General features: G+C 42.2%; 1 protein-coding gene across 1 annotated transcript; it reads right to left on the bottom strand.

Moving 5' to 3' along the window:
- Positions 1-289: 289 nt before the first annotated feature.
- Positions 290-13800, bottom strand: LOC103776244 (androgen-induced gene 1 protein-like; the record flags this gene model as incomplete). The annotated part of the gene is made up of 3 exons (XM_008943742.1): positions 290-874; positions 3946-4109; positions 13685-13800. Coding segments are annotated over 3 exons (318 nt in total), but the record flags the coding sequence as incomplete, so codon positions are not given.
- Between the last annotated feature and the right edge of the window lie 14167 nt (positions 13801-27967).

The raw sequence follows: 27967 nt of genomic DNA, 5'->3' as shown, positions 1-27967 counted from the left end.
CTAACTGCTCAGGCCATCCTTTGAGAACTTAAGACTTGAAAATGGAGGATGAGGTCTTGTACTGGGAAAATAAGAAAAATTATCATGTAGAAACAGTATCACCTACAGTTAACACTGTAGGAAAACCTGAAAATAAATCACTCAAATTACATCAATCCATCTAGAATTTCAAGAATCAGCATGGAGAAAGAAACACAGGGACAATTTGATCTTTATTTTGACATTTTTAAGAAATGCTGCATCATATTCAGATAGTCTAACACTGGAAATAAGATTTTACTGGACTGATAAAATTATTAACATGTACTATTTAAGGCAGCTGTTACATAGTGTTACATTAATATTTGAGTCAAATTGAATTCTTCTTCAGATACATTCATGCAATTAACTTCTACTGTATTTTTACACTGTACTTTGAAATAGTGTTGTTTTGTTTCCCCATATTAGACCTATCTGGTTAAGCTCTTCTCAAACAATACAGAGAAGGGACTCATTGTTCTTGGTGAAAGTGAAAAGATTTAATGACTTCATGATTTAATTACTTATTTGATGTATTAAATGCACATGGAGAATGCTGTGGAGATAAATATACATCTTATATGTGTATGTCACATGCAAACATGGAGAAGTAGGAACGGAGGTTGAAACATTATTATTGTTATTATTATTAGCTAAAATAATTTTCCCTCCATATAAACCGCAAAAGTATCCTTCCACTGAGCAGAGGGCCCTTTAAACTTCCTCCTTTCCAAAAGATTCCTCTCCATGCCAACTTCTGTTGGGAATGAGAAATCTTCGATGGAGCCATAAACAATCCTCCATGTTGCTTCAATTGTTCAATCCAATTTTGGCTTTTCTTTTCCTTCTTCAATACCTGAAAACATATGGAGAACAGTTTTTTCTTAATTGTCTCAATGAATAAAAATGAAGAGTTTACTTAGAAAGGTTTTTCTAATGCATTAATCTTCCTTCTCCTTTTACTGCTGCTGTTTCTCCCCTACTTGCTCATATGCTCCTCCATGTGTTACCTCACCTGCTGTGAACAAAAAGAGCATCTGCACCCCTGATGGCAGTGGTTGTCCAGAAACCAACCGCACAGTCCTCCCTCCCTCCGGACCATTTTCAGATCAGCCTCCTCCCCTGCCGCGGGCTCAGCCTCTGACGGCTGCAGGGGCCTGGGAACAGTTAGTTCCCTCACCTCCTCTGCTTACCTACAAGCAAATTAAAGTAGATGTTATTATAGCTGAAGCTAAGCAGCCACCTTTATTTGAAAGCAAGTTTTAAAAACTGTGTTTCAGAATTTGGGAACTTTACCCCCCCCCCGCCATTTCAATATTGGATTTTTAAATGTTTGCAAGTACACCTCTGCTTTTTCAGAGCACAAGAATGAAGAACCAATTCCTGTAGTAGGGTGCCTGCCTCTTCGTGCAATGGCCACGCCTTCCAGTAATACCAGGGAGGCTAAGCTGAGGGGAGGGCTCCTTAAAGAACTTATCCTTACTGCAGGACTTGTCTCTTTTCTCCGCTGAGCAAAGTCTGGGTCGGGCAGCAGACCGTGTTTTTTCTGGCAATGAAAACATTCAGCTATTTCATATGCCTGTTCCTGGACAATGAATTACTATTGGTATCTGACAACAGTATTGTTCTTCTGACTAAGCCCTCTCTGCCAGACATCTCAAATACAAATATTTCCTTTGGAGGTTTTCAGGCCTGCTGTATGCTGGAAGAGAAAGACTCCTGAGGACTGAGAAGCACCATTTGAGAATGCAAAACCCAGTCCCAGCTAAGATCACCTGCTAACGCAACATCCACATAGGCAGACGGTGGGTGCCCTGGAAGTGGATGAGGAAGCAGAGGTAATGGATTCCAGCTGGGAAGCAGCGCGACCCACGTGCGCGGGAACAGCCGGGCCTGCGCGCTGCCGGCGGCCCTGTGAGGAGCACAACGGCCCCGGGCGCTGCTGGCAAACCAGCCTCGTGGAGGAGCCACAGCTGAAGCTGTAACAACCAAAACAAAAGGCCGGGTCCAAAAGATTACAATGGGTTTATGAGGCTGCTCCAGAGCCAATCTTGAGTCTTCTGCTTTCTGCTGGAAGGAACTTTTCCAATAGTTTTAAATGAGCTGTTTTATTTGCTCTTTAAAAAGAGCCTCCTTCCTTTCTTCTGAAGCGCTCTACTGCAGATGCATCAAATAGTTTGGCAGGAACGCAGATACCCTCAAAACTGTGGACAGACACTGGCTTGTACAAAGGGCAAATTTTTCCTTGCCTACCATGTTTGTGGTTTAACTTGGAAAAACAAACTGCAAATCATTTTGTCAGTAGTGAGGTTTTATTTAATGCATCTCCAGAGGAAAAGGGAAAAGCTCCAAACCCAAAACAACCCCCTCTCACCCCAGAAATCTTCTCATGGCAGACTGCTTTGAGTAGCAAGCCTGCCACTCAAAAGCCCCTTTTAAATGTACGGTTTTCACATAATATTTTCCCGAGTCTCATATGGTGACAAACTGGCATTATTTTACATCTCTGCTGTTTGTGGTGTGCCTGCCATACGCTTCAGGTTAGGTTTTTGCAAAGTGTTTTGAGTGCAGCTAACCAGCAGGTGACTCGTGTAATTTTCTGGTTTGCAAGTGCCTGAGCCACAAAGGACTTTGGATCAATATTCCTTAACCAAATCAAGCAAATGATGGAGAGGATAATAAGGCCATGGTGAACCTTTAGCTCCTCTAGGGTGGAGGGCCACAAGAACCAGGGATTTTATTATGCATACTGTGGAATACTGAGGAAGATTTTCCACCATTTACTTATTCATGACTTGGTAAAAACATGATTCTTCACCACATTATTATTCTTCACACAGGACTTAGGTCAAATGAAATTATTCCTTGTGGCTGCCTTTTTTAGAAACTTATTCCCTGAATTAACTTAAATAAGTTAAATAGATGTGCATGTGACAGCAAACAGGACCAAAAGCCAGACTTGAACACTGTGCCCAATTATCACTGGTTCTAGAGCAAAAACAGAAAGACAGTTTACAGCCAGGTGCTAATAAGAGCAAACAGCAAGTAAAACTGCTTTGTGCTTCTGGCATTAGGTTCTGGAAGACTCGTTAGAAGAGATTTGTGGGTGCAATAAACTATCATGTGAATTTACAATGCATTAACCAGTGCACACCAAGTATCCCAAAAGGGGATGTAGGCTGCTTGTATTGTCCTGACGTGTTATGAGCCCAATGAATGTGATGATGGAATTCCCATGGAGCATGGAGTTCACTCCAGTTGCTATTTGCCACTGTTGTGATTATGAATGTTGTTTGCTTATTTCAAGCAATTTGGTAAATGAAAAACGTCTTTCATAGATTAAAGGAACCTACTTTTAATCCTGTGTTTGTCTTATTTTTGGTTTTCCTCTACTCAGCAAAGGGTGGCCTAGGCAGGGTAGGTGATGTTGAGTCTGTACAGCTACGTTTACCCTGCACTAAGGTGATCTCTCATTCCTATTATTTAACTGACATGAACATATCCATTTGCCTTGAGTAAATTAACAGCAGAAAACACCTAATCCCTGAAAATACTACAAAGTTATATTTTTATTTCTAAGTTTAAGCTTAACAGCATTCCCACAGAATGATACTTCATCTGCATTTAACGGGTTCATCAGCTAATCAGTAGGTTGTAAACCAAGTGGATCGTAAACCTCTCAGGCAATTGCCAACAGCTCTTAAATTAGTATTGGAAGTTATAAAAAAGAATACATATTCATAGCTCCTCATGCTCTCCAGCAGCCATTCTGTTCATCTGGGCTGCTTTTAAGAGCAAGCAAGCAAAATGTTTCAGTGGAACTTCTGTCATTCTCCTTTTTTTGAGCCAGCTTAAAACCTTCTTTACTTTAAGGGGAGCATATTCAAGTCCCGACGGTGTATTGCATATTCCTGAAACTATACTCACATTTTTGGGTATCCCAGATGTAGTTGTTCAGGACCTCTCCCACCAAGTAGAATATGTTAATTATTACAGTAACAGCTGCAAAAAAGATTATCTTGACACCTGGGCTGAGGTGCTCAAGCAGCGGGTACACCCACACTCCTGTAACGTGGTGAATCCAGCACACCCTGAAACAAAACAAAAATAACAAGTACTGACTCTTACAGTCCTGTTTTTCAAAAGTAGCTCGGGCTATAGGCTTGTATAGCTGCTGTAACCTGAAAAGCAGTTATTTGAAAGGACTGCAAGTTGCAACTGAACTGGAGCACCTGGATGACATCCACCCAAAACAGACATCACAAATGATGAAACTATGACTGATTTCCCACATTCTATTGTTTTTTTAAAATTAATATGAGCAGTTGGCCTATTTTCATGTTCTGATGTAGGCAGGTATTTCTTTGCTGCATTGGTATCTACAAAGAATACACCCCCCTTGTTTTGTGTGGCAGCATGGAAACTGCAGCACCCTCAGTTCCAAGCAGGATCTTTATCCAAAGAGCATTCAGGGTTTTCCACGCTCTCCTACAGAGCCCAACTCTCTGCTCTCTGCAGCAGCCTTCTGCCATTTTGTACATGCTTGTGTGTTTTTATTGCTTCTTCTTGCTACACTGCAAGCATTTCAGTTTTTGGGTTTGCAAGAAACATATGGTTCAGCTTCTCCTTGAGAGAGTAATTTCTTCAGCACCGTCAGTATTTTGGGTTGCTCCTCCTCTTCTTTCCGCTACCTGGTATCCTTACAAAAAAACTCCACCTCATCAGTGACATTTGGACCACCTCCACATTCAATATACAGTAAAGAAATAAGAATGAAGGTGGTTTTCTGGAAAGACAGAGGTTTTTAGCATTCAGCTACAGTGGAGATTGTTGATAGAGTAACCCAAGAGGCAGGGTGTCAGCTTTACTGCTGTGCAGCCTGAAGAACCACTTGAGCTGTGTGTGTGTGTTGTGTGTGACCCTCTAAAGAGACAGCTTCTGCACGGAGATCTGACATGGTGAACGGTGAGGTCAGAGGGAGCAGAGGGAGTCCATACATTCCAGTAGGTGGAAGCTCAGAAAACCAAATGCTGCCAACAACTGAGCAAACATCACAGAGGCTAACCAGGAAAAGTGCTCAGTGGAGGCAGGCTGGGGCCCGTGACCTGCTGGGTTGTCTTCAAGAATGTAAATCTCTTCCTTTCTGACCCAGCAATTTGAGAGAGAACCTCACAGTGAAGCACAGCTAGACAAGACTCAATAGCTGCACAGACTGTTACTGATGTGGATTTCCATGTCCATCTGATTTGCTTCACTTGCTGATGCTTCTATTTGTTTCAGGAAGACTTTTGATCACTAGATCAACGGCCACAGGCTCCTGAAGGGCAGAGACACAGAAATCCACCCAAAACTGTTACTATAAATGACTGTCACAGAGAGTACAGAATCCCTGTTTAACGACTCTCCATCACCCTGGAAATGTGCATGGTTGTCATAGCTTCCCTCCTCCTTAGAAGAGCTTTTATTACAGCCAAATCCTCAACAGTTGGACACTTCATGTAGGAATTTACATGTTTCAGTAAATTAATCTGCACAATCTAAATGCAGATTAAAAACTTTCTCCAAGTGACTTCATGCACAGAAAATGATCTCTGTACTTTACAGTTATTTTCCACAACATTCTTCTGTGCCAGAAGTAACCTGACAAGCTAAAAGCATCTATGAAAAACTAAAGGGTCTCTGTGTAACTTATGGTAACAGGGCATGCCACGTTCCTCTTGATCAAAGAAAAAGATGGGACAGTTGGGTGGAAGGTAATGGGATGTCCTCTGCTCCCAGTCTGGCTTAGCAGGGAGTGTCCATTATTGCCTAACAGCTTCAGTTTCATTTGCTTTTGTTTTATGACAATTCTGTGAAAAATGAGCTCCAAGGAAAAAGCTTGAAAAAAAGCCAGGGCTTCCTTTTCACTTATTTTCCCTGGTGTGATGAAATTGCCCAAGCACTACAAAACAGCCTTACAGAGGGACTTTTCAAGGGACCTTCTGAACTGTACCTATGTAGCCAGCTTCATGAACCAAGTACAAGTGGCATTTACTAGAATGCATTTATGCTGGAAAGAGGAAATATTTTCTAAATCCAACCAGTGAGTCACTGATGAGCTCCTGGATGCCAGCGATCTCTGGTTAGTCCAGAGTCTTTGAGTATAGGTTGTGCAGCCTGCTCCCTGCTGCCCAGCACAGGAGCACATTCATTGCCTGGTGACACTGCTCATGCTTTCAGTGTAGCTGCTGTACTCACTGTGGCCACGCCGTGGGAATTCCTGCTTTGAGGAGAAGAGGTACCAAGCACCACGTGGGGGACAATGGCCACAAACCCAAATGATCAGCCACGCTGATCTTCCTTGAAATGAGCTGTACCATGCTGCTCGCTACGTTGGGATGGAGTAATATCAGCCTTCTCTCCAGTGAGCAGTGACACTCTGACTGATCCTGCATTGTCTATGCCACAAACAGGAGCAGCAAAGGGATAACTGCTGCCATGGAAACCCTCACCTGATGGCCTTTCTTAGTGGGTTCCTTCCTGCTTGATGCCACGAAATAAAGGCTGATCAACCATAGGCATAAAGCTTCCACACAAGATTGCTGATTACTAATGTTAATGAATGCCTTCAACGTTGCAATTCTGGTAGTCGTTATTCCTGTCCAACCTCATTATTAGATAAGCACAGGGGAGCACGTGTTAAGATTTACTTAGAGTGCAAATCTAGATCCAATTTAAGACCCTGTTATTGAACAGGTATTGAAAAATGGGTCGTTTAGATAAAAATAAACTGAGGAGAAAAAGTTTAAGCTAAAACTGGACCGTCTGCTTTTGAGAAGATAAAATTAACTTGAATCTCCCTGTGTTTTGGTTCTGTGGCAGTCCATGTAGACATTGTGTGTTTTCAAGATGAATGTGTTACAGGTCATCGAGTTCATTTAACCATTTGTTATAACTGGTAAGAAAAGAAGGAACAGAAATTTTCACATATTGTATTAAAATGAAAATGTCTGTTTAAAAAAGTGGTGATTTGAAAAAAAAATTCAACAAGCTGGTGTAAAAATCAGAAAAAGCAATTTGAAAACACACACTGTTGCTTCTTTAAAAAAAAAAAACTGTCAAAAATTTGACTGTGTATCTGTTTTTAACTTCTAGTATGCAGTAGATGTTGTGTATCTCTCCTATTACAGTAATCAGGAGGAAACGAAAACAACACAGAGAAGATACACTCTTTGTCTCTAGATCTTTTGTTAATGGGGAAAAATAACTACAAAAAATTGTCAGACCCTTGTATGTTTTGTGCGCTCTGCCTGTTGCTTTCGCTAATGCAGTTGTTACAACAGCATGTGTAAACTCTGTCCTGGCAGAAACAAGCTCAACACGTGTATATAATGGCAGATAACCATGAGACCTGAAAGATTTTGCAATGGGAGACATTGCAGAAAATGGTTGCTCCTTCATGATGGCTGCTTTCAGCTACAGGAGTTTGAATATACTTGCACAGGCATCACAGCCTGAGAGCTTCCACCCATTTCCTGCGCAAGTTGAGCTCTTCAGTGAAATCTGCAGCCAAACAACAATCAGTACTACATGTTATGGAAACAGGAGCTACTAGATGAGGGGCTGTGTAACTTTTCAAGAGCAGTGAATGAGAGAACACAATAATAATGCATGTCATAAAATGGCTGAAGAGCCCCCAGTGCTCTTCCTCATAAGAGAAGAAGCACTTCAATGGAGCTCATGGACAATAAATTCCAACCTGACAATGGAAATATGTTTCTGCATGATACCTAATTAACCTCTGGAATGCTCTACCCTATCTTTCATTGATATATCATTGAAATCAAGATACTCAAAAAAGTTCTGAAGTATACAAGTTTGGAAGTCTACTTAGTCCACTCCTCTTATCTGGGCTGTATTATGCAACTCTAGCAAGCTTCTGAACTCAGGAGACTGTACAAGCAATAAGAATGTGTACAGCTGTGCTTAAGTTTAAAGAGCACAAGGTGTACAAACCATCAAGACTGAAGGATCCGAGCATCTACTTGTTGACATATGTTTGGGAAGAAAACTTCCCTTAGAGGCTGTTTATTCCAGAATGACTTGCTAAATCTTCTTCAGAAGCATCTGACATTAGCTACAGCTAGAGTCTGGATACATGACTATTCTGATCTACTATGGCAGTTCCTTTATGGCTACTTGCATCAGCAAACCCTTTTCCATGTCTTCTGTGCCATCTGGGTTCCCAATGACTGGCAGAAAGGAAGACAGAATCTTTGGTCCCAGAAATTCCTAGGCCAGTTCCCACTGTTGCTACTCTTTAGCAGACAACAGAACATGGGCATTTTCTATGATTGTATTTCACGGTCTTTTCTAGCATGACTCTCTTCCTTTTCCATAAAAGTGAGAACCTTGCCCAGAACTATTAAATTGTGAAATGTCTCCCAAAGGAGGTGATGGGCTTACAGCAGCTGAGTCATTCAAAACCTGAATGAACAAATCACTTGTGGTTATAGAGTAGGGACCAAGCCTGTGCTTTCAGAGGCAGAAGCACAATGACCCATACTAAATCTGTTATACTTTTGGTTTCCAATACCAAATGGCGTACAGCACATTTTCATAAATGTTTTATGTTTTTTCCTCTTCCCCCACTCCAAAAACACAGGACAGTTTGTTCTGCATATAATCAGAATTACTAAGATTTTAGGCATATTAAGTTGCTGGGATTCTTATAATATCACCCAGCCAAGCCTAAATCACCTGAAATATATATAGTTTTGAAATTTTAAAGACTAAAAAGTAGGTTTGATAAACAGTCACCAGTTAGGAAATAACAGATATTTTCTGGTCCTGTTCCGGTTTCTTACTCTGGATTCTTCTCCATTGATCTGAGTGGCGCTGAAAAATATGTAGGTCATTGGACTGTGCTCCTGGTATTGAGGGGGCTTATGCAGTCAGAAGAAGACAAGCCCTGGAAAACTGCAGCTGCAGATAACGTCCCATGCAAAACATACTCCGCACGAGATGGTGCTATCATCCTCTGGGATGAACAAAGCTTAGCAGACATTTGTGTTTATGTACAGGTAGCTAGAATGACAGAAACTGCAGATTTGCTGCAAGATGCTGTCATCTTTGGAAGTCATCTATTTTGATAAATAATATTTCATTTTAAATATAGTAATGGTTGCTATGCTTTCTTGAGCTGTATTTTAAGGAGCTGAAGAAGCAAGTGAGAATATATTATCTGTGCACGTCTTCTGCGATTGCACTATTGCTTTGACTGAAACACTGGAGGATGTGGAGGTGGAGGGGAGCCAGAATGTAACAGTCCATCATGGCTATGTCAGACCTAACAGGCTGAGGATCCATGCAGCCTCCTCTCGCTGAAAGCACTTCTGCTCTCCCACTCTCCTTCTGGGTCAGGCACAGGGGACGCTAATCTTCTCCTGGCCTACTTCTGCTGCTTCTACTTCTTCCTACTCTTTCCTGTTCTGACTTGCTCTGACTTCAACTCTTCTCCTCCTCTGCATTGTCTCATCTATCACCCACCTCTCCACCAGCCTTCCACTCTGATTTCAAAGCCTGTCTCTCTCTCTCTCCCTCTCAGTTTTTCCCACTTGCATGATTTCAGCTTTCAAGCTGCTGACCTCTGAGCTGCACATCTCCTTAGCCATTTGTCTTCTAACCCCTGGTTCTAGTTCATCCGTTTACTTGCCTGAAGGAATTTTCACTTGTTTTTTCCTCAACCACTGATTCCTCTGATATCTATTGAACTCCTATCCCCAGTGTTCACCTCCAAAAGCATCCCTTGCTACAGATCCTCAGCACATCCTATGACAGCCATGCTGTGTCTCTCCTGCTCCATTGGCACCAGCAACCTCAGAAATCCTTCTGGTTTGCCGATCCTGCCTTTCCTTATCAATACGGCTGTCAAGTCCTATCAAGACTCATGCTCTAACTCCACCTGTCTCTTATGCACTGTCCTAGCAGTGCACACAATCATCCCTTTGCCAACATCTGCTCTTTCTGCTCTTCCTCTCCTTCTATGGAGAATCACTAGTGGATATCCTACAGCAAAGGCTGACAGCATCGATCACAAATTCATTCCAAATGCTGTCTATTCCTTTCTGAAATTCATTTAAGAAAAAATCAGCAAATTACCCCATCTAAATGCTCTCCCTCATCAAATCTACAGAACTCTCCCAAAGTCACTTCAAGAGAAAATGTTTTCAAATGAAGGTTTAAAGGTGACTGAGCTCTTTAAATAGATTTATTAAAGAATGAAAGAATGAATCAAGTCCAAGCTTGGCACATGTGGAGGCAGCTCCTAGTTGATTTGAGATAGCAGCAGGAGAGCAGATCAGTCTTTTTTCTCCCAAATACGTAGCCCAGCATAACTAGAGCAGTGGAGTCAGGTTCTTCGGGTCTATTTTTTTGGCATCCTCAAGCACTCAAAAGCAGAGGGAACAAGAAAACCATTTTAAATAAACAAATTTGTCCCAGTTTATTTTAGGGACATATTAGGCTCTGATATTAGTTACCATGAGGTCATTCTTATTACAAGGAGCAACACTCTTCTGGCTTTCTTCTGCTCCTTGACAACCAACTCCATACACCCATTGGCAGTATTTTGTGGTAGTACTGGCAAGCTCTTGGGTTTTCTTTGCACTGTCTAGATTTAACAATTCAATACAAGCTGTGACCTTTTCAAGACATGCTAAATAAAGCCAATCGGCCTTTCCTGTCTTATCCCGTGGCCTTGATTCTGAAAGTCCATGTACGGTCTGCAACAAGCAATGCAAGTCTGCGAGTGCTCTGCCTGGGCACAGCTCCTTAAGAGCAAGGGAGAGCTCCCCCTCACAGAGAGCACATGAGCTGTGTGCCTCGACAAAGGCTATCTGATTGAAGTGAGAGAATGCAAAAAGAAGGAAGAAAAAAGTTTTATGTTTCTCAGATATCACCTCCGAATAATGCTTGGGGGATATTAAGTTCCTTAGCTATGCTCTTCCAACTTCAGTGATTCTATTCTGAATTGTTCGCCTTTTTTCTCATTTATCAAATATATATGATAAAAGCTTGCTATTCCACTGTCTCTTTCATCTGTAGAAGATTCAGAGAAATATGGAATAAAACAAGTTCTCCTCTATTTGAAGTTGAAAAAAATGCTCTAACAGAATGAAACCTAAATAATATCCTCCTATATGCTCCTTTACAGCACAAAGTGTGATATGATACATAAATCACATGGCACAGTAAGAAGGTTTCAGCTGAGGTGGGGAGAGAGTTCAAAATTCAAAGGCAAAACATAGAGAACACCTGATTCCCAAGTGTCTCCACTCTATACTTAGAGAGCTTCAGTGAAAACACTTCTGCTGAGAAGAAAATGATGTAGGGAGAAAGACAAATTCTCAAGCAGCAGATCCCTAACTTCTAGGTAAAAGACATGCGAACCAAGAAGCAAACTCCAGCAGGGTGCCCATGGACAACTAAAGGTACAAAGGAAGTAAGTTCCACTAGGCTCTGTGTAACTAGGCCATCTGCAGGTGTTGTCTCATTTTAATGCAGTGTGATGACCTTCAGGTGTCTAAACAGAACATCAACAAGGGCAGCAAATCCAAGTCAAATAACTTCAAACCTTCTAAGTGATTACTTCAATGTGGTCACCTAGCAGCAGGAAGATAGTGGACCTCAGCTCTGAAAGGTAGGCACAATCTGAGTGAGAGGGATGAAAAACCCCTCACTTTTCATACTTTCTGTTAGATTTTCCCAATCTTTGAATATAAAGTACATTGTATTGATATCATCAAGTCAAGATTTGGCTTGCAGCCTCAACCAAATCTTGGACAGATGCTTCAATAATGCTTGCAGGCTGAAGACATGCAGAACTTGCAGATGATGGCACAGTGTAGCTTGCGTCTGCATCCAGTCTTTCCCAAAGACCTACTTTTGTAAGAGTAAAAGGAGAAATGGACTTTAAGTGCAGAATTTAGCAGCAAGACCTTTAGGTTGGATAAGCAATTGTCTCAGAACTCTGTTCTGAACTCAATTTCTCAGTTGTGAGAAATCACAACTTGGAAGAAAGTCAGTCACTTGAGAGTAGCCCTGTCTGTTTTGAAAATAATGTATGTGTAGGCAAAACAGATAAACAGCAAAAGCAAAGGGAGATGATCGTAGGCTGTAACTGGGTATCTGCTTAGTAATTTCTTAAAGGAGAATCTTCTTCCCCTACTTTACTAGTCCTATAATTTCCTTTTGGTTGTAGGATGTAGCTGCACTGTAGTAGGCAGGATCAAGCCCAGTGAGTATCACACCAATACTGTAACATATTCCTGAAACATTTCAAGACACCTCTGGTTTCATTTCACTTGCAGAACGGTGTTGTTTCCATTTTCTACTTCTATTGAATACTACTGCATGTGTCTACGCAGATGATTTTGAGAAAACAGGAGTTGCTATAGGAGGTCAGATCGCAGGTACAGTAACTCTGCTAACCTGTCTGCGGGCACCTTTCAGAGGAAGGTGAAGAAATATTAGTTAGATGTTAATATATATGGTTCAAAAACCCCCAGAACTTTCTCCCGAAGGAATCATTATGTGCCTTTTTGCACAAGACTGTCCTTATCTTACAATTAAAAATATTATTTTTTTTTTTTTAAGAAGGATATGCATGTTTATAAAAGTAAATGGGAGAATGTGACTGTTGTTCTGGGACACAACACCCCACTTCATAGGGATTACTAGCATTTTAAGATGATCCAGTGTGCATGGATGTGTGTGAACAATGGCCTCTCTCACTGGACCGAAGGCCCAAGTTGCATACTGAAGCCTTATGACACTATTGCCTTCAACCTGTGTTCCTCTCTCATTAGTTTTATCCCACCTGGCTGGTGGAAAAAGCAGTATGATCCACAGTTTTGGAAAATATCTTCTTAGCTGAGGAAGGGTGTTGTGAGGTGAAAAGAAAGAAGTATGAGAAGCAAATGGGGTCATGCAATGTTTGCAAAAAGGATAGAGAATATATGGCATCAAATGAGCATTGTAAATAAAACAAAGTTTTAGTGAAAAATAAAATGCTAGAATGGCCCAAGCAAGTTAACTCTGGCATGGAGGTCAGGTGCTTGAAGAGAAACTACCCAAAGACTTAATTTAATGCTGCGTAAGAAAGGTTATGTCTGTTTTAGTTTGATTTTTCACAAACATTTTCATTTTTTAAAACAAACTGAGGAGTGTTTGGATTGCTGGCTTATTCTGTAATCAATTTTACAGAAAGAATTTATGAACTAGTAAAGAAATAAGACTGTGTTCTATCTTTTCTGTTGCTGCATAAATACTGATGCAGGAAATCATTTGCCTATTCTCAATTTTATTTGATAGAACAAAAACCCTAAGCAATAAAACTAAGGTCCAAGAAAAACATTTAGCTTGAAAAAAGGTTGAAAAATGTACCCTTGGAAAGACCACTGCTTACATGGGATTGTTCAACAAATTCCTGTTGTGTGAGGTTTGGCATATACTTTCTAAAAATATAAGCATCGAGGGAAGCCAGACAAAGCCCAGGTCTTGGACCAAATGAGGCATGCAGCGTGAATCTGTTAGCCATTAGATCCATAATGAAATATGTGCCCAAATTTAGCAGTACAACACCCCCCACACCACAATATGAAAACACCGTGTGTACAATCCTTACCATAAAATATAGCCAACAGCGAAGGTGCACACTGCAGCCAGTCCACAGCTCCTGCTGGGATACTGATGATGTGTTGTTCTCATCTCGATTAATACAAAGGGCAAAACTGTTGTATGCTGAAAAAAAAAACAAAAGCATCGGGAAAACCAGGTGATACCAATGATTCTCACTGCATTTCCATGCTAGTTCTACAATAGGAGACTTTATCACAAAACCCTGAAGACAGCTTCTTGATGGTTAGAAAGGCAAGGTCAAATGACTCTATAAAGCCAATCAATAAGCCAAACAGTGTCGTGGGTATAACTTCCAGTTGTTCAAGAGAGCAGAGGAAAACTGAACGAGCAGAACGTGCTTTTCTTTTTGTCCAGGAATCCAAGGCAGATACTCAGTGAATAAAAGTGGGATGTGGCATGAGGGGACATGGGTCCCAGTCCTTGGCCTTGCAGTTTGATCTTTGCCACATTACCTCAGTGATTTTGTCCATTCAAGTCAGGAGGTAACACGTCTGATTTTCAGAGACTCCAAGCACAAACAATGCCAAATGAAAGAATACAAATGCGGGTGTTTAATGCTTCTGAGAATTAGGTTTAAATGCATCTCAATCTGGGAACTTGAAAACAGGGGACATATTTTCAAATGATAGCCTCAATACCTCTGTTCCTCCATCTGTAAGACAGGAGCAATTATCTTCTTCAGAAAGGTGTTGTGAATCTTAATTCGTTAGTTGTGCAAAATGGTTTTAGATTCCCAAGTGAAACATATGAAAGCCAAAGCTGTAAAAACCATTTATCAGCCACTTGTCTTTATTTAGCTGCGAAACTCCTTATTTTGTCATTTTTCCATATACATTTCCTACATCGCCCCTTCTGAGAAGGTCTGTTCCTCCAATTAATGTCAGCAATGAAAAACTGCATCTAGCCTGCCCCCAACACTCGATGTCTAGATTTCAGAGTGCTGGCAGGCATGAAAATATACGTAAGTGAAGAACAAATGTTCCAGGAAATAAACTCCATAATTTCTGAATACACAGCTCACTGAGGCCCAGCGCTATCGGTGACTCCAACAACACACCCCGCCTTGCCACCAAGGGGACAAGTTATTGCTGGTGTCTAAAGGGAATTAACTTTGGTTGAGAGCTCGGCTCTGGGGCTTGTTGTGACAGTGAACTCTCCTGCTCAGCCCCCAGGGAAGTCTGCAGGTGCAAGCATTGCAAGGGCAGCCTAAACGCTACACCACCTCCAGTCCTTCCCCAAGCACTTGATCACCAAACAGGAAAGAAGGTTATGGCTTATGCTGCCCACGTTCTGCCATCAGATGTGTGCATGTAGTTTGGGGGGGATGGATTTATAAGTTTGTAATAAGCTATGCTGCAAACCCACACCGATCTTCACCAACATGAAAGAGAGGACAGGAATAGAGTAGAAGTATCCTTTTGTGGACAACAAATGAAAAAGAGAGGAAACAGACTGGGGTCTGAACCTTTAACAACTGCAAAGAAGGAAGAATTGTTTGCATGGGAAATGATAAGATAATGGAAATGCTCTGGCTCAGAGATGTAACATAATTTGAATTGGATAACTGCTCTGATTTTCAAAGCATTAGAAATTAATGACTAGCATTTGGATAATGTCAGGTGGATAATACAGCAGTTAGGGGAGCTTTCAATTTCTTCATCTTTTTTCATCTTGTTCAGCCCCCAACCCTCTAAATAGTATAAATCAGCATCAAGGGAATGCAAAGATGTTTTACATCTGGTTCGCAATAGAGGTGCCCAATATTAGATGAGAGGTCTATAAACTGGGCAGGACCTTCAGAGTCCATTAACAACGACTGGCAGCAAAGCAGGCCCTGGAGATTCACATGTACATCTTGCATCTGTATGGAAGAGGTCTCCAGACAGAGATCAGTACCTCACATTGTACAGCCCCCAAAGCAGGGTAGCTGGAGGCTGTGCAAAAGTCTCCTGCTCTGTCTCCATAGCCTCTTCAGAGAAAAAAAAAAAAAACAAACCACAAAAAACAGAAGACAACAGAGACTCTTAACACCAAGCCCCACCCCTGATATTCTCTGTATGATGTATTTTTGTGATCCAGTCACTTAGTCGATGGTTACAGAGCTTGTGTGCACTGTTTCTCAACTGAAGTGCTTACCACTTTAGATACTGCTTGTTGATGTGCTCTTCACTGGTAACAACTCAACAGCTTACCAATTAAAAAGTAGTTAAAATAATTTCAGCAATCACTCCTTTCCCTCCTCTCAGTTCCTGTGCTTACAGAATAAAATAGGTCATTATTTTCCTAAATTCTCCCTTCTGTTCTTTTCTAAAGGTAAGAGGGGAGCGGGGGGAGAGGAAGAGGCTAATGAGCTGTATCACTAAAGAGTTTGTGTATGAAATCCTGTTAGAAGTACAATGCAATTAAAAGTGTAAAGAGAAAGTCAGAGATGTGTATCTTTAATCTTAGTCTGCTATAGCAAGTGTTGATGCTACCTGCAAACACTGAGTTCCAGAGTACGAACTTTGCTTTAAAATGTTCTAGTGAAAATGCCACTCTAAAAAGTTGTTTCAGATGCTTTACACGAACTACAACCAAGAGAAAATTTCCCTTTCCTACATTTCAGCCCCTTCAAAATCCTTACATTAAAACCCACGAAATTTCATAGGCAGGCAGGGATACCTTCTGTCAAACAGTGCCAATTAAAACTCCAGTGCTATAATTACAAAATCTTAAATCAGATTGACAGCTGGACTGAAGCCTAGCAAGGGTCAAATGTGCTTGGAGTGGGATCTTTCAGGGCTGCTGTGAAAGCTGCAGGGGGCCAGAAATTTCATACCCTCTGACGTTTCTGCTGTGTGATTTCTGAATAAACCTGGGCCAATAGGAATCTGAGCCTTAGAGAGAAAATACCATTACCTTCCTTGACCTGTTTGTTAAAGATCACACCATGCTGATCAATGATGCCTGGCTGGTATCTCCGGGCCCGACCCCTCTTACTTACTGGCAGGTTGAAGGTCAGCACAACATTTCTCACCTTGTTTGTCAGAACATGTCCAGGGGCTTACTTGAGGGAAGACTAAGGAACAGGGATTTTAAATGGTGAGGACGTTTGTAACGGCTTTCTGATAGTTGCTATTTTGCACCATCTAAAGTCTTTAAGAAAAGAGCAAATTTATAATTAAGAGTATAATGACTAGTATACTCTTATAATAGTAGTAAACTGCGCTAGCACTAGTAATCAACATTAACTTGATGAAGCACTTTTATTATGGACTAAGTATTTACACGCAAAGCTGCATTTTACCTGGACATCTCCCTCGGCTCCCACTGAGACCAGCTGCTCCTGTGGGACAGTTTTGCCTGTACAACTGTGCTGACACTGGAGATTTGTGCTGAAACACGTTAGGGATCAGCACGCCCTCCACCAGCCGGGCAGGCGACAGTCCCTGTGACCACATCACCCCAGCCCTGCCAGGGTACCAGTGAGGGAGCTAACGAACCCTTATCATTAGCAGAGACTCTCAGCTTGGGCTCAGTGACTTCATCTACTTGCAAGAAAACACACCCCATCAGCTTCTCCCACCATGACGGTGGGGCTACTTGCCACGGTGCCCTCCCAGCCACAAACCCCTGTTTCTCCAGAGTGCCAAGGCAGTGATCCTCAGGTGCAGTTTTCACCCCTCTCTGAGCACACCTTATGAGTTGAAGTGTGGCCATAACCCCCCATTACCTGGCCGCAGCATGGCCCTGCTCAGACCCCTTGTGCCCTCTCAGTGTCCCTGCAGCAGTAGAGGGAGCTTTGACAGATCTTTATGCTTGTCAGGTCTTCTAGCAAGTGCTGGTCTCTGCAGAGCAGCAAGCAGAAATTTCTTCCCCATTTTGTGTCCACCACATGGTCTTGCTTCCTAAACTCCCATCATCTGCAAGCAAAAAGAAATCTGGCTTGCCCAATCTTCAGCTACTGGTAATGATGCATGAAAACGGAAAGAAACCAGCCCGAGGCACAGAGTGTGGGTGAGTTTGCAAGAAGCAGAATCTCTGTTCCTTCATATGGAGAATCTGATCCAGAAAACACTCAAGAGATTGACTCCAAAGGAGCAACCTCTGAGTGAAGCTGAATTAGCACACATTGCAAAAAAAGCCACCCCAAGAGCTGCAGGTGGATTAATTCCTAGAACCACTGCTTCCTGAGAGAAACTGTTCATTAATTTCTTTTAAAGTTACTTTTAAAATACACACCACCTCCCACATGCTATCTATGTGCCTAATGACATTTGAGACTGGAAAATCACATTACAAATAGGCAGCACATCTGTAGTGTTGACTTGACAAGTTGAGCTTTGATGGAAAACTGTGCTTTCCCATTTTAGGTGTGTGCTACAATAGGTAGTTGTAAAAAAAAAGTATTTTATGCAAATCAGGTACATTAAGAATGAGTTCTGTAATAGTCTTTAGGCAAATTAAGTGCTTATTCTTGAAAGCCTGATTATATATATTTTATCTTCCAACCAGTAAGTGCTGCTTTTTTTAACATTATTTTCATCAGTACCTTACTTGGCCTTTTCTTCTCTCTCAACTGTGTTTTAAAGAGAATGTTAAAGCTTTTCAAAAGGTGCTAAACTGACAGCTTTGTGTACTGGTATCTTCTGTCCTTAGCACAAACATGTCAGCGCTATCTTCCCAAGTGACCCAGTCCTGATCTGCAGAGACTGTCCAGAACTACGTTTATGACAAAGAGCTCAGTCTAAAAAAGCATCTGCTTTCTCAGATGCCCACTCAGTATGCTAAAGTTCTGCAGGGATAGTAAATGTTGATTATAATTCACTTCAACCAACAGAAAACTGTGATTTTTTACTCAATTTGATCAGACCGGAAACTACAGGGTGTAGGACATTTCAGTTCAGTGGAAATACTGTGGACCTCTATTGAGAGGTCAGTGTGACACTGAGCCCACACTCTTAAGAGTCAGTGAAAGCTCAGTGACAAGAAAGGAGGCCTCATAGTTTTGATGTCACCAACACTTTCACTGATGGACTGTGAGCCTCCTGGAAGTGCTGGTGCTCCCTGGAACAAGAGGGCTGCAAATGAGTCTTCACCCACAGAACTTGTGCAGCCTGGGACCTGAAGGGCTGCATCAGCCTCCCAAAGCTACATCTGCGTTGCAGCCTCTGCCCTAGCAGGGGCAGCTGCTACAACATCTGCTGGGAAACTGCCCTGCAGCACATTGCCACCCTGCCTGAGACTTACGTGGGTACAAATTTGAAAGAGGTTCCTTTCTTTACACCCTGCTGTGTGAACTGCTGTGCAAACTGCTGTGTCTGCCGGCTGCTTCTGCTTTCTGTCTTTCTAAATTCCCCTATAAAATCTCGTTTCCATCAGTAGGATGTTAGATGTTACCCGTCACTTTTTTTTTTTTAATGAACTCACAACCAGATTAGGTGCTGTTAAACAGCTGCTGCATGTCAGAATGAGTGGAGCAATGTGTCTGCATCTCCTTCTTACCTCTCAGAGGTTTGTGCAGCACCTTGAGAGTAAAAGTTTTACCAAAACAATCAGCAAAATTACCTGTGCCCATTCCTCTTACTTCAAAATTTCTAGAGGTGTATTCACCTTAGAAACCAATACTAATAGGCCTAAAACCCCCTACAGTTGTAGACAGTGCCATTTGTAGAGTAATAGCAGTAATAAAGCTGCATTTTCCGCATGCTTCTAGCAGAGTAATGTGGGGAACCAGATCAGAAACTAGTAAAACAAGGGGCACGATTATGATTTACTCACTGAGAAACTTCTGAGAAAGAAACAGCTGGCAAGAGAGTATTTATGTGTCATCTGAAGGATGATACCTTCCACCAAGGCATCCTAATCCATAAAGAGAGCAGCAGGATATAAGAACTGGGTGCATAATAAATTGGAATCCTTGAGTGAGCCTGAGCCCTTCTGAGACTGAAAGTGCTTGTAGCACTTTTCCTCTTACAAATGAGAAATTATGACTATTAACTGAGACACACTGATGCACAGGATGCACTCCAAGGGAGCCACAGGCAGCTCATTAATTGTTATTGTAGGTTGGAGGGAGGAAGGAGCATTGTGTGATCTAAACAAAGACCAATACCCTATAATGCCACGAAACACACACGAGCCACAGATAACCATTTTCAATCAATGTAAGAGTGTAGCGTTTTTCAAAAAGAACACTTCCTCTTCAATTTTATCCCTTCTTTTCTGTAGATAAACACAGTATACGTGGCAGATCTGATTTAACAGGAATTGTATCGCTTTCTCCACACTTACCTAATGTAAGTGAATTTGTTCTCGTTGTTTCTGACAAATGCAGCACACACCATATACTGAAATAGCAGTGACAATCTGATCTCACCCCTATGACTGCACTAGTGTCAGAGAGGTTAAATATAGGTGTTAATCTACAGAAATTCCACAGTGCCAATCACTGAAGCACTTCAGCACCTCAAAAGCATTACTAAACATACTCTCACAGCAGCCCTGATCTATAGAGGCAAGACATCCTACCCTCATTCCGCAAGAGAGCAAGATGGAGATGGGTACCTCACTCAAGGTCATGTAGGGTAGCTATGAAGGAATGGAGAACCACATCATATTCCTCAGTTCCATCGCTGGTGTCAGCCTAAGATGAGCAAGCACGTATAGAGAAGTAACAAAAGTCTGGTATGAAAGCAAATCTACTCATTCAAGTTTATAGCTCTGAGACATCTTGGCCCCTTCAGCATCCCCTCAGGTGTTACCTTGATTGATCTTCTGTTCTGGTACCCCTCTGCTTTTGAAAGCTACTTCAATTGCCCCCCTCTGAGCTGTCTTGTATTTCTCCCACCTCAGCACTTGCTTCTTCAAGCTGCTTCCTTGCAGCTCCCATCCTACCAACCCAAGTGATGTCTCTGTGCCCTCCTGGCCTTGATTCAGCAGCTCCCAGGGCAATGCATCCTTGCTTCTGTCTTGGTCTCTTGGTTACTCTTTCAGTGACCACAGGTCCTCCTGACACCTCCTTCTGTATGGATTTGTATTTTGGCAGGCACAGATAATGCCTTAACTTGATGTATCAATATCTTAGCCACTTGGACTTGAAACAAGACGATGGTAGGGACAGGACAGAACATGGCACATCTGGTGTAGCAAAATTGTGCAAAACCAGTGCCATGTTGACAAGTGGAACAGTGTTGCTACATGTTGAGTTTTAACTTTGTATAATTCAATATAATAACAACTTTTAATGCATGTCACATATCCAGGTATTGTTATACACATGCAAAGTGCAGTGTCACACAAATCATCTCTCTCCTTTTTCTGGAATCCCTCAGTTAGGCTTTCCATTCCTTCTGTGCTGTGCCCAAACTCCACAGTCAGCTCCTGACAGTGTCCACTGCACTATCATTAGGAGACTTTTAAGATAAAAGAGAATCAACAATGCCCAGGTTCTGTGCACTCAGACACAGCTGAACAAACCCTCCAAACATCAACTTACTTTCCATCTCAAGTCCTTGTTTTTGTCCCAAAATCTTTAGAAAAACACATTGCTAACAATGTGGAACACAGACACACATACATCCTGCATAAAGATGTATCATCAATCGCAAGGTTAGGCAAAGTAATTTTTCTACATATTTTTTTTCTACATATTTTGTTCAGCTTATTTGCCTTTTATCAGTTAAACCATTTGCCCTAGAATTCCTGAAGCTACTATTTCCGAAAAGGTTTGTCTAAGAAAAGAAATACATTCTTGTCTCTTGAAATTATCCTTGAAATCAATGTTTATACATACACACACACACACACTTACACATATCACAGAGATTTAATTTGCACGAATGAATGTCGACTGTTTATGCAGGTCATGGTGAAAAAATGCTAGTAAAGTTGTTAAGCCTTATGCATTCTTAATACAAAAATCAAGAAAGAAAGCTTGCAGATGTATTTTAGTGATGGTTTAAAACAGTTTTACTCATACAGAGAAAAGTATTCCTCTCCTTGAAAAGCCATCTTCTTCCATATCATGAGTCTAATTGCACAGGCCTCAAAAGGAGAAAATAATTTTTATCAATATGTTTTCTAAAGCTCATTAACTGACTTGAAAAGTTTATCTCTACATAAAATGTGTCTTGTTAAATTCTAACATCTGGCAGTCTCCCAGGGCTAGCACTAAGGCTTTCAGAGAAGGATATTTTTGGCTGCATGACAGCCAAAGTATCTTCTTTCTAACCTGAAGACATTGGACTTTGAATCTGTCACTGGTCCAGGACTGAATATTGCTTGTCCTGGGCTTTGGGCCAGTATAATTTGGGGAAAGAAATTCCACATTTGGGAAAATCAAGCAACCATTATTTGGCAGTTTCTTTTTCAAATGGTGGCTCTTCGAGGCTATTCAGAAATTTAAAATCTTGGAAGTGGTTACCGAGGAGGTGGATTTATTGGGTGTTGTGCAGGTGAGGTAGCCAAAGGTCAAACTTTGGTCTATCGCATGGTGATTGCAGCTATCTGCAATTTACTTCAAACAATTTATCTCTCAGACCTTGCCATTTAATCGTTTCTTCATATTATATTATACGCGCAAACTCCTTTAATAAATAACTCTAGAGGATGCAAATTCCTAAGCCTTTTTGTTCTCCTACTACAAAAAGCAGCAGCAGACTGATGTGAGCGTGATCTCTACTGCACCCAGCCATCTGTCTGTAACCAGTTTTGCCTGACGTGCACTGCCCTTACCCCTTCCGAGCAGCGTGCGCTCCACCGTCAGGAAGAGGTGCATGAGGGAAGAGCTTCCCAGGCAACAGCGAGTATGGCCAAAGTGCTCCCCCAGCATCGCCTCCGCACCCCTCCAGCCTCTGCGTGGGCGCAGGGCCAGGCTGTGTGCCAGCAGATGGACACTGGCAGCCACTGCCAAGTCACCTCGTGACGAGCCGTGGCCAGGCACCAAAGCAGCTCTCAAGCCCTGCACCCGGCTTTGCTGATGGCACCAGCCGCAGGAAAAAACACACTGCTGGTCTTGCACTCTCTGCTCAGGAAGCAGAAGCCTGGCCGAGGCAGGGTCTAGAGGCACCACAGGATTAGTAAGGCCAGGGACGGTGTGCTTTCAGTGGGTGGGGAAGGCACCAGCATGTGCTGGGTTGCGGGGAAGAGAGGGTATGGGGTGGAGGTGTAAGGGAGGCAGGAGGCATGGGCTGGGGTCCTCCATTTGTTGAGAAGCAGATGGGGCAGCAGATATGGTTGGAGAACTTGCTGACAGCAGAAATGAGGTTGTGCGGGAAGGCAGGGGAAGAAGGATAGAGGTGCAGCCCTGCTTATGTGTCTCCTAGAGCTCCCTCTCTTCTGCAAAGAAGGGACTTAAGCAAACAAGGCTGAGGAACATCCTGGACCGAGGCCTTCTGTCACGAAAACACATTGACATTTCCTACTTGTTTTACCCACTATATGACATACTTTATTTAGGAGAATCATTCACCTTCAAATGCAATTAGTTCTAAATGCTATTGTTCATGCTAAAACAATTGTTATTTTGATTGATAGTAAAAGGCTACAAACCACAGCAAAGGCAGCATCATCAGACACAGAGACATTACAAAATCTATAACCTGACCCTTTAAAACCTGACTTGAATCATCAGATTTGACTTATGAGACTAGTTACAATAGTGCTTCATGCAAAAAGCATTAGGTTAATGCTGGATCAGGCCAAGTTGCCGAACACACCCTGGCATAATTAATCAAGAATATTTCAAAACCAGATCGCCTCCAAGAGGTTATTGATTTCCTGTCACGACACGTTTTCCTCATGAGGTGCTACAATGTTATGTATCTGCGATGTGCTGGCGTGTATTTTTCAGTGACTAAGCCTTGATCTATCTTCCTGGACTCCTGCCACTGGTGCATTGACATCTGCAACTACTCATGTTTGACAGTCTCATGCACGAGCTATGTGGCTTCCAACTTGGATGGGATTAGTATAGGAGACTTTCTGAATACTTCATATGTAATTGAAAGCAGATAAATACAAGGGTCTCGAGAGGGTGGCATATACAAATGGAATCACATTAAATCATGTGTATACCTGCTTAGATTGAGAAAGATCTCAGTGTTAGCCAGTATAGTATGCAGGAAAGTGTTTGCCCTTGTTCTTAAATATGTATGAATCCTGATAACGTCACATCTTTCTAAAATCCAGATATGCTGTGTGTCTGGAGTGTGGTTTAGACAAGCATGCAAAAGTACACAGTTGGGGAGAAGGGTGCAGGAAGAGGGAACGTGTTTGGAGACTGGCAGGTGTTTTGCCTTTCATCCATGCTTGAACTAAGGCAGATTCATGTCTTCTGTGAACCATCCCTGCCAGGTGATGAGAGCTGAAGACAAACTACACATCATGTAACTCAAGATTATACTGTTAGTGTCAAATGTCAGCCAGTAAGAAATGTTTTCTTGCAGAGCAAAATTCAACCACATTCCTTACATAGAGCACATTTCTATTTACTTTTTTTTTTTTCAGTAAATGTGGGCATTGATATCTTAATCTGTAGATGTATTTCTGTACATATTTACCGAATATTGTAAAATGGAGGATGTAAATACAACTGACGTTAACACTGCTATACAGAGTTTATCTTTCACATTTCCTTACATTTTGGATTTTGAACTCTGCAAGCACACGTAATCTTGCCTAAATGCAGATAATGCAGAGCTCGATAAACCTTTTACTGGGAAATGGCCTGATACTTCCTGCTGTCAAATAGCTGTTTGAGGATTGCAGCGATGGGCAACGTATGAGTATGACAGGAGGACCGCGACAGTGAACATACGTGATATCAAAGGGCTCTGAGACGATCAGGTTGCAGTGGAGCTGTGATATCCACAGTATCAAAGCTATGGCCTTATCTGGGTTGTCTTGTGGAGTCTGACCCAATTTCTTCTGTTCAGCCTAACCTTGATACGCCTGTCTTTGCTTCCTTCACTAACAGCTCCATCCCCAGACAGGCTGATCTCACTGAGCTATCAGTGACCTGCATGGCTTTTCTATTTCAGACGTGAAAAAGGAAGAAAAGCTGCAGATGAGATGTGATTCCTCTTACCACATGGTAGCATTTTTCCTAGCATGGAGAAGAGCAGAACTGTCAGGTATGTAAGGTCATTGGTTCCTGGGAGAGAAGTAGATGAGTGGGAAGGTTGAAATGGGATGAATGGTCTCATGTCTCATACTCTGGAGATCCATGAAGGAAAGAGGTCTTCTTAGTCTGTCTGGTGTCCTAGCTACTGTCACAGAATGAAGTCCTGAAAGACTTCTGTTCCAGCCTCCCAGCAACAGAAATCAGCCCAGGACTGAGGTAGTTAATGTCAGGTACCCCTTGGTGTCTGTCCCAGGACCCTGCTAAATGGGGTCTGACAAGTTAGTAAGTTTGATGATACCTGTAGTATCATGATGCATTTTTCTGGTACTAGAAAATGTATCTATATTCCTCTATGGCCACAGGGATTCATGATAAAATTTCTTTTGCAGCACTGGCTCATAACTCTGTCATCTGTAAAGTTCTGCCATGTATCCTTCAGCTGATCTGATCTCTTCTGTGTTGGAGGATGGATGCCAGTATTGGGACTGAGGTCACCCACATATGTAAATGGTTCATGACACTTTTTCTTTAAATGTAAGAAATATCTTTTTTAACTGTGAGGGTAATCAAATGCTGAAAGTGGTTGCCCAGAGAGGTTGTGGAGTCTCCATCCTTGGTGATACTCAAAACCTGACTGGCCACCATCCTAGCCCACTGGTTCTAGCTGACCTTGCCTGAGCAGGGGGGCTTGACCAGACAATCTCCATGGGTGCCTTCCCACCTCAGCAACTCCATGATTCTATGATGCTATGTCCTTAAGTGCCTGGTTGTTATGGTCACTGACCTGTATATCCAGTCTTGTCAGTCCTCTGTAACTCTTCTTCCATCTCCGCTCCCTGGCCAAGGTTGGGTCTGTAAAAAGTTGCCACATTTTTTTATGGTCTTTGATACCATCCGCTTGGTTCTCTGGGATGAGAGCAGAAAAGGAGACCTGTACCACTCTGACCTGCAGTATTTCCACTCTGTGCACTTTGGAAGTCTCTTGTTCAGACTCTCAAGAGTATTTTCTAAATAGCCCTGTAACTGTCACAGTTTTGTAGCTGAGGAACAGAGAGACAACAGGAAGGCCCTAGTTCTACATGTGGTTTCCTCATTGTTAATGGTCCCATTCTGTGTGAATGTGTGCTTGAGGTGGAAGATTATGGAAATGACTTTCATGTAGGAATGGACTGGCTAGTTAATAGACAGATTTCCTAATATTACCTATAACATTGTTCTGCCGGAACTGAAAAACTCACAAGCGACTACAAGTGTAAAAATTGCTGAATAGACCCTTAAAAAAAGGAACATGACTATAAATGTGCCACTGAAGAGGGATAACAGTGATGCTGAGCTGCCTGAAACTATCTGATCAGCAGAAGCCTTATACTGGAGAATGACATCTGTTTGGAAGGGGAAAATACAGGTTTAATTAAGAGCACTCCAACTCCACAGCAGTGACATTTTCCACTGGGAGGAAGCAACAAGAATAACCTCGCTGCTAAGGGAAAGACCAGTGAACTGCCTCAATCACACCCAGCTGCACTGCAGGTGTGGGAGCCACCATGGTGGGGCTACATGGTGCAGGAAGCTGGGTGAGAGAAGGAGAACTCTTGAAAACAGCAGCCTAGCTGAGAAACATTGGTTAGGGATTCCATCTTGAGAACTGGAGCTGCAGCCACCTCAGCTGCACTGACTGCAAGAGAGGCTTGCTCAGATCTGGGGCTGTGTCAAGCCAGGACAATAAAGTGTAAGGAGCCCACGGTGCAGACAGCAAGGATGGCAGCTACTCTTTCGTGTCTGAGGAGAAGGACTGAGTTAAGGGCATTGCAAGGGCATGCCAGAAGGAGAAGAGACGTACCTGATGCAGTTGGTTTATTCACTACAGGCTTCCCCATGGTATTTTTTTCCCCACCAGTCAGGTTGTCTTTGCTTTAAGGCCTTGGAGCCACTGCTAGCAAGCAGTTAAGCACTGCTTCTTAGGGGCACCCACCCAAGTGGGCAGTTTGCTTCTGCAAGTTCCTAGGTGGAGTGTGGTGCCAATGTTATTTTCAGCACGAATACCTACGTGGTTGACTCTGGCCTGTCTGACGGGCAGCAGTGCTGGGTAGAGGGTACATAATGTACGCCCATGCCAGACCATGTCCTTGGCCCCCTTGTTTCTCCTCTGCTGCTTTTGCTGCATTCTTACTGCATTACTAAACTCTGTATTGGCATTTCTGCAGAAGGTACCTAGCAGGAGACTGGTATTAGCATTTTAATTACTTGACCTCTTGGCGTATCTTGTTGAGTAGTCTTCTTTAGCACTGTAACCAACTTCTTAGTGCTCTCCACTACTGAACAAAATTAAAACATAAGAAAAAGCTTGCTGCACTGACAAAATGTGCAAGAGCAGCGGAACTGCTCGAAAAAACTTGAAACTGTATTATGGTTCTTAGATAAATCCTAAACTTTAAACAGCTATCTCTAGTACGTGCTTCAGCGCGTTAACATTGCTCTCTCATCTCAGAAGTATCACTTCTGATTTTGCCATTTTATTGAAAAAAAAAGAGCAAAATAAAACCAAAATCCCAGACTTCTAGCAAACTGGGATGAAAAGTGCATTAAGAGACCCTTGGTAACTCAGAGTCACTATGGGATCAGCAAGGATTACCATAGTATAACTCCTTCTGATAGTGGCATTAGTCTTACTTTATTAATAATTAAAATACGTTCTGTCAGTATGCTTTAGCAAAACTCCAATTAACCCTTATAATATTTCTGTGAGACAGTAGCGGGAAAAAAACTCAATTCTCTTTCAGTAAAGAAGTGCACATAAAGAAAGAAAAAGCATCTTGTCTAAACCAAGGTGACAGGCAACAAGTGATGGATTTAGTACTGGAATGTGGGTGTTGGTGATGCCTTTGACTGGGCTCAGCTCACATCACCACACCACATCCCTGAGGTCAAACTCAGAACAGTCCTGGTGGCTACTTAAGGGCTTTAATGTACTGCCTCATATGTTCATGGCAGCAGGAGAAGAAAACCATGTGGATAAAAGCCAGTAGTTTAGGTACCAAATCAAAGCAGATTATTTCAAAACTTTTTATTAAATGTGAGCCCATCTGCTTCTCCAAATGTCAATGTAGACATGCTAGAGGGAACACAAAATGGCCAGAGGAATACTTCTGCTGTTGCCTGTGGAAT

Source organism: Merops nubicus, unplaced genomic scaffold, assembly GCF_000691845.1.
Source record: "Merops nubicus isolate BGI_N331 unplaced genomic scaffold, ASM69184v1 scaffold2837, whole genome shotgun sequence".
NCBI lineage: Eukaryota > Metazoa > Chordata > Aves > Coraciiformes > Meropidae > Merops > Merops nubicus.
The sequence above is the reverse complement of the archived record's forward strand: the minus strand, read 5'-3'. Positions and strand labels throughout refer to the sequence as shown.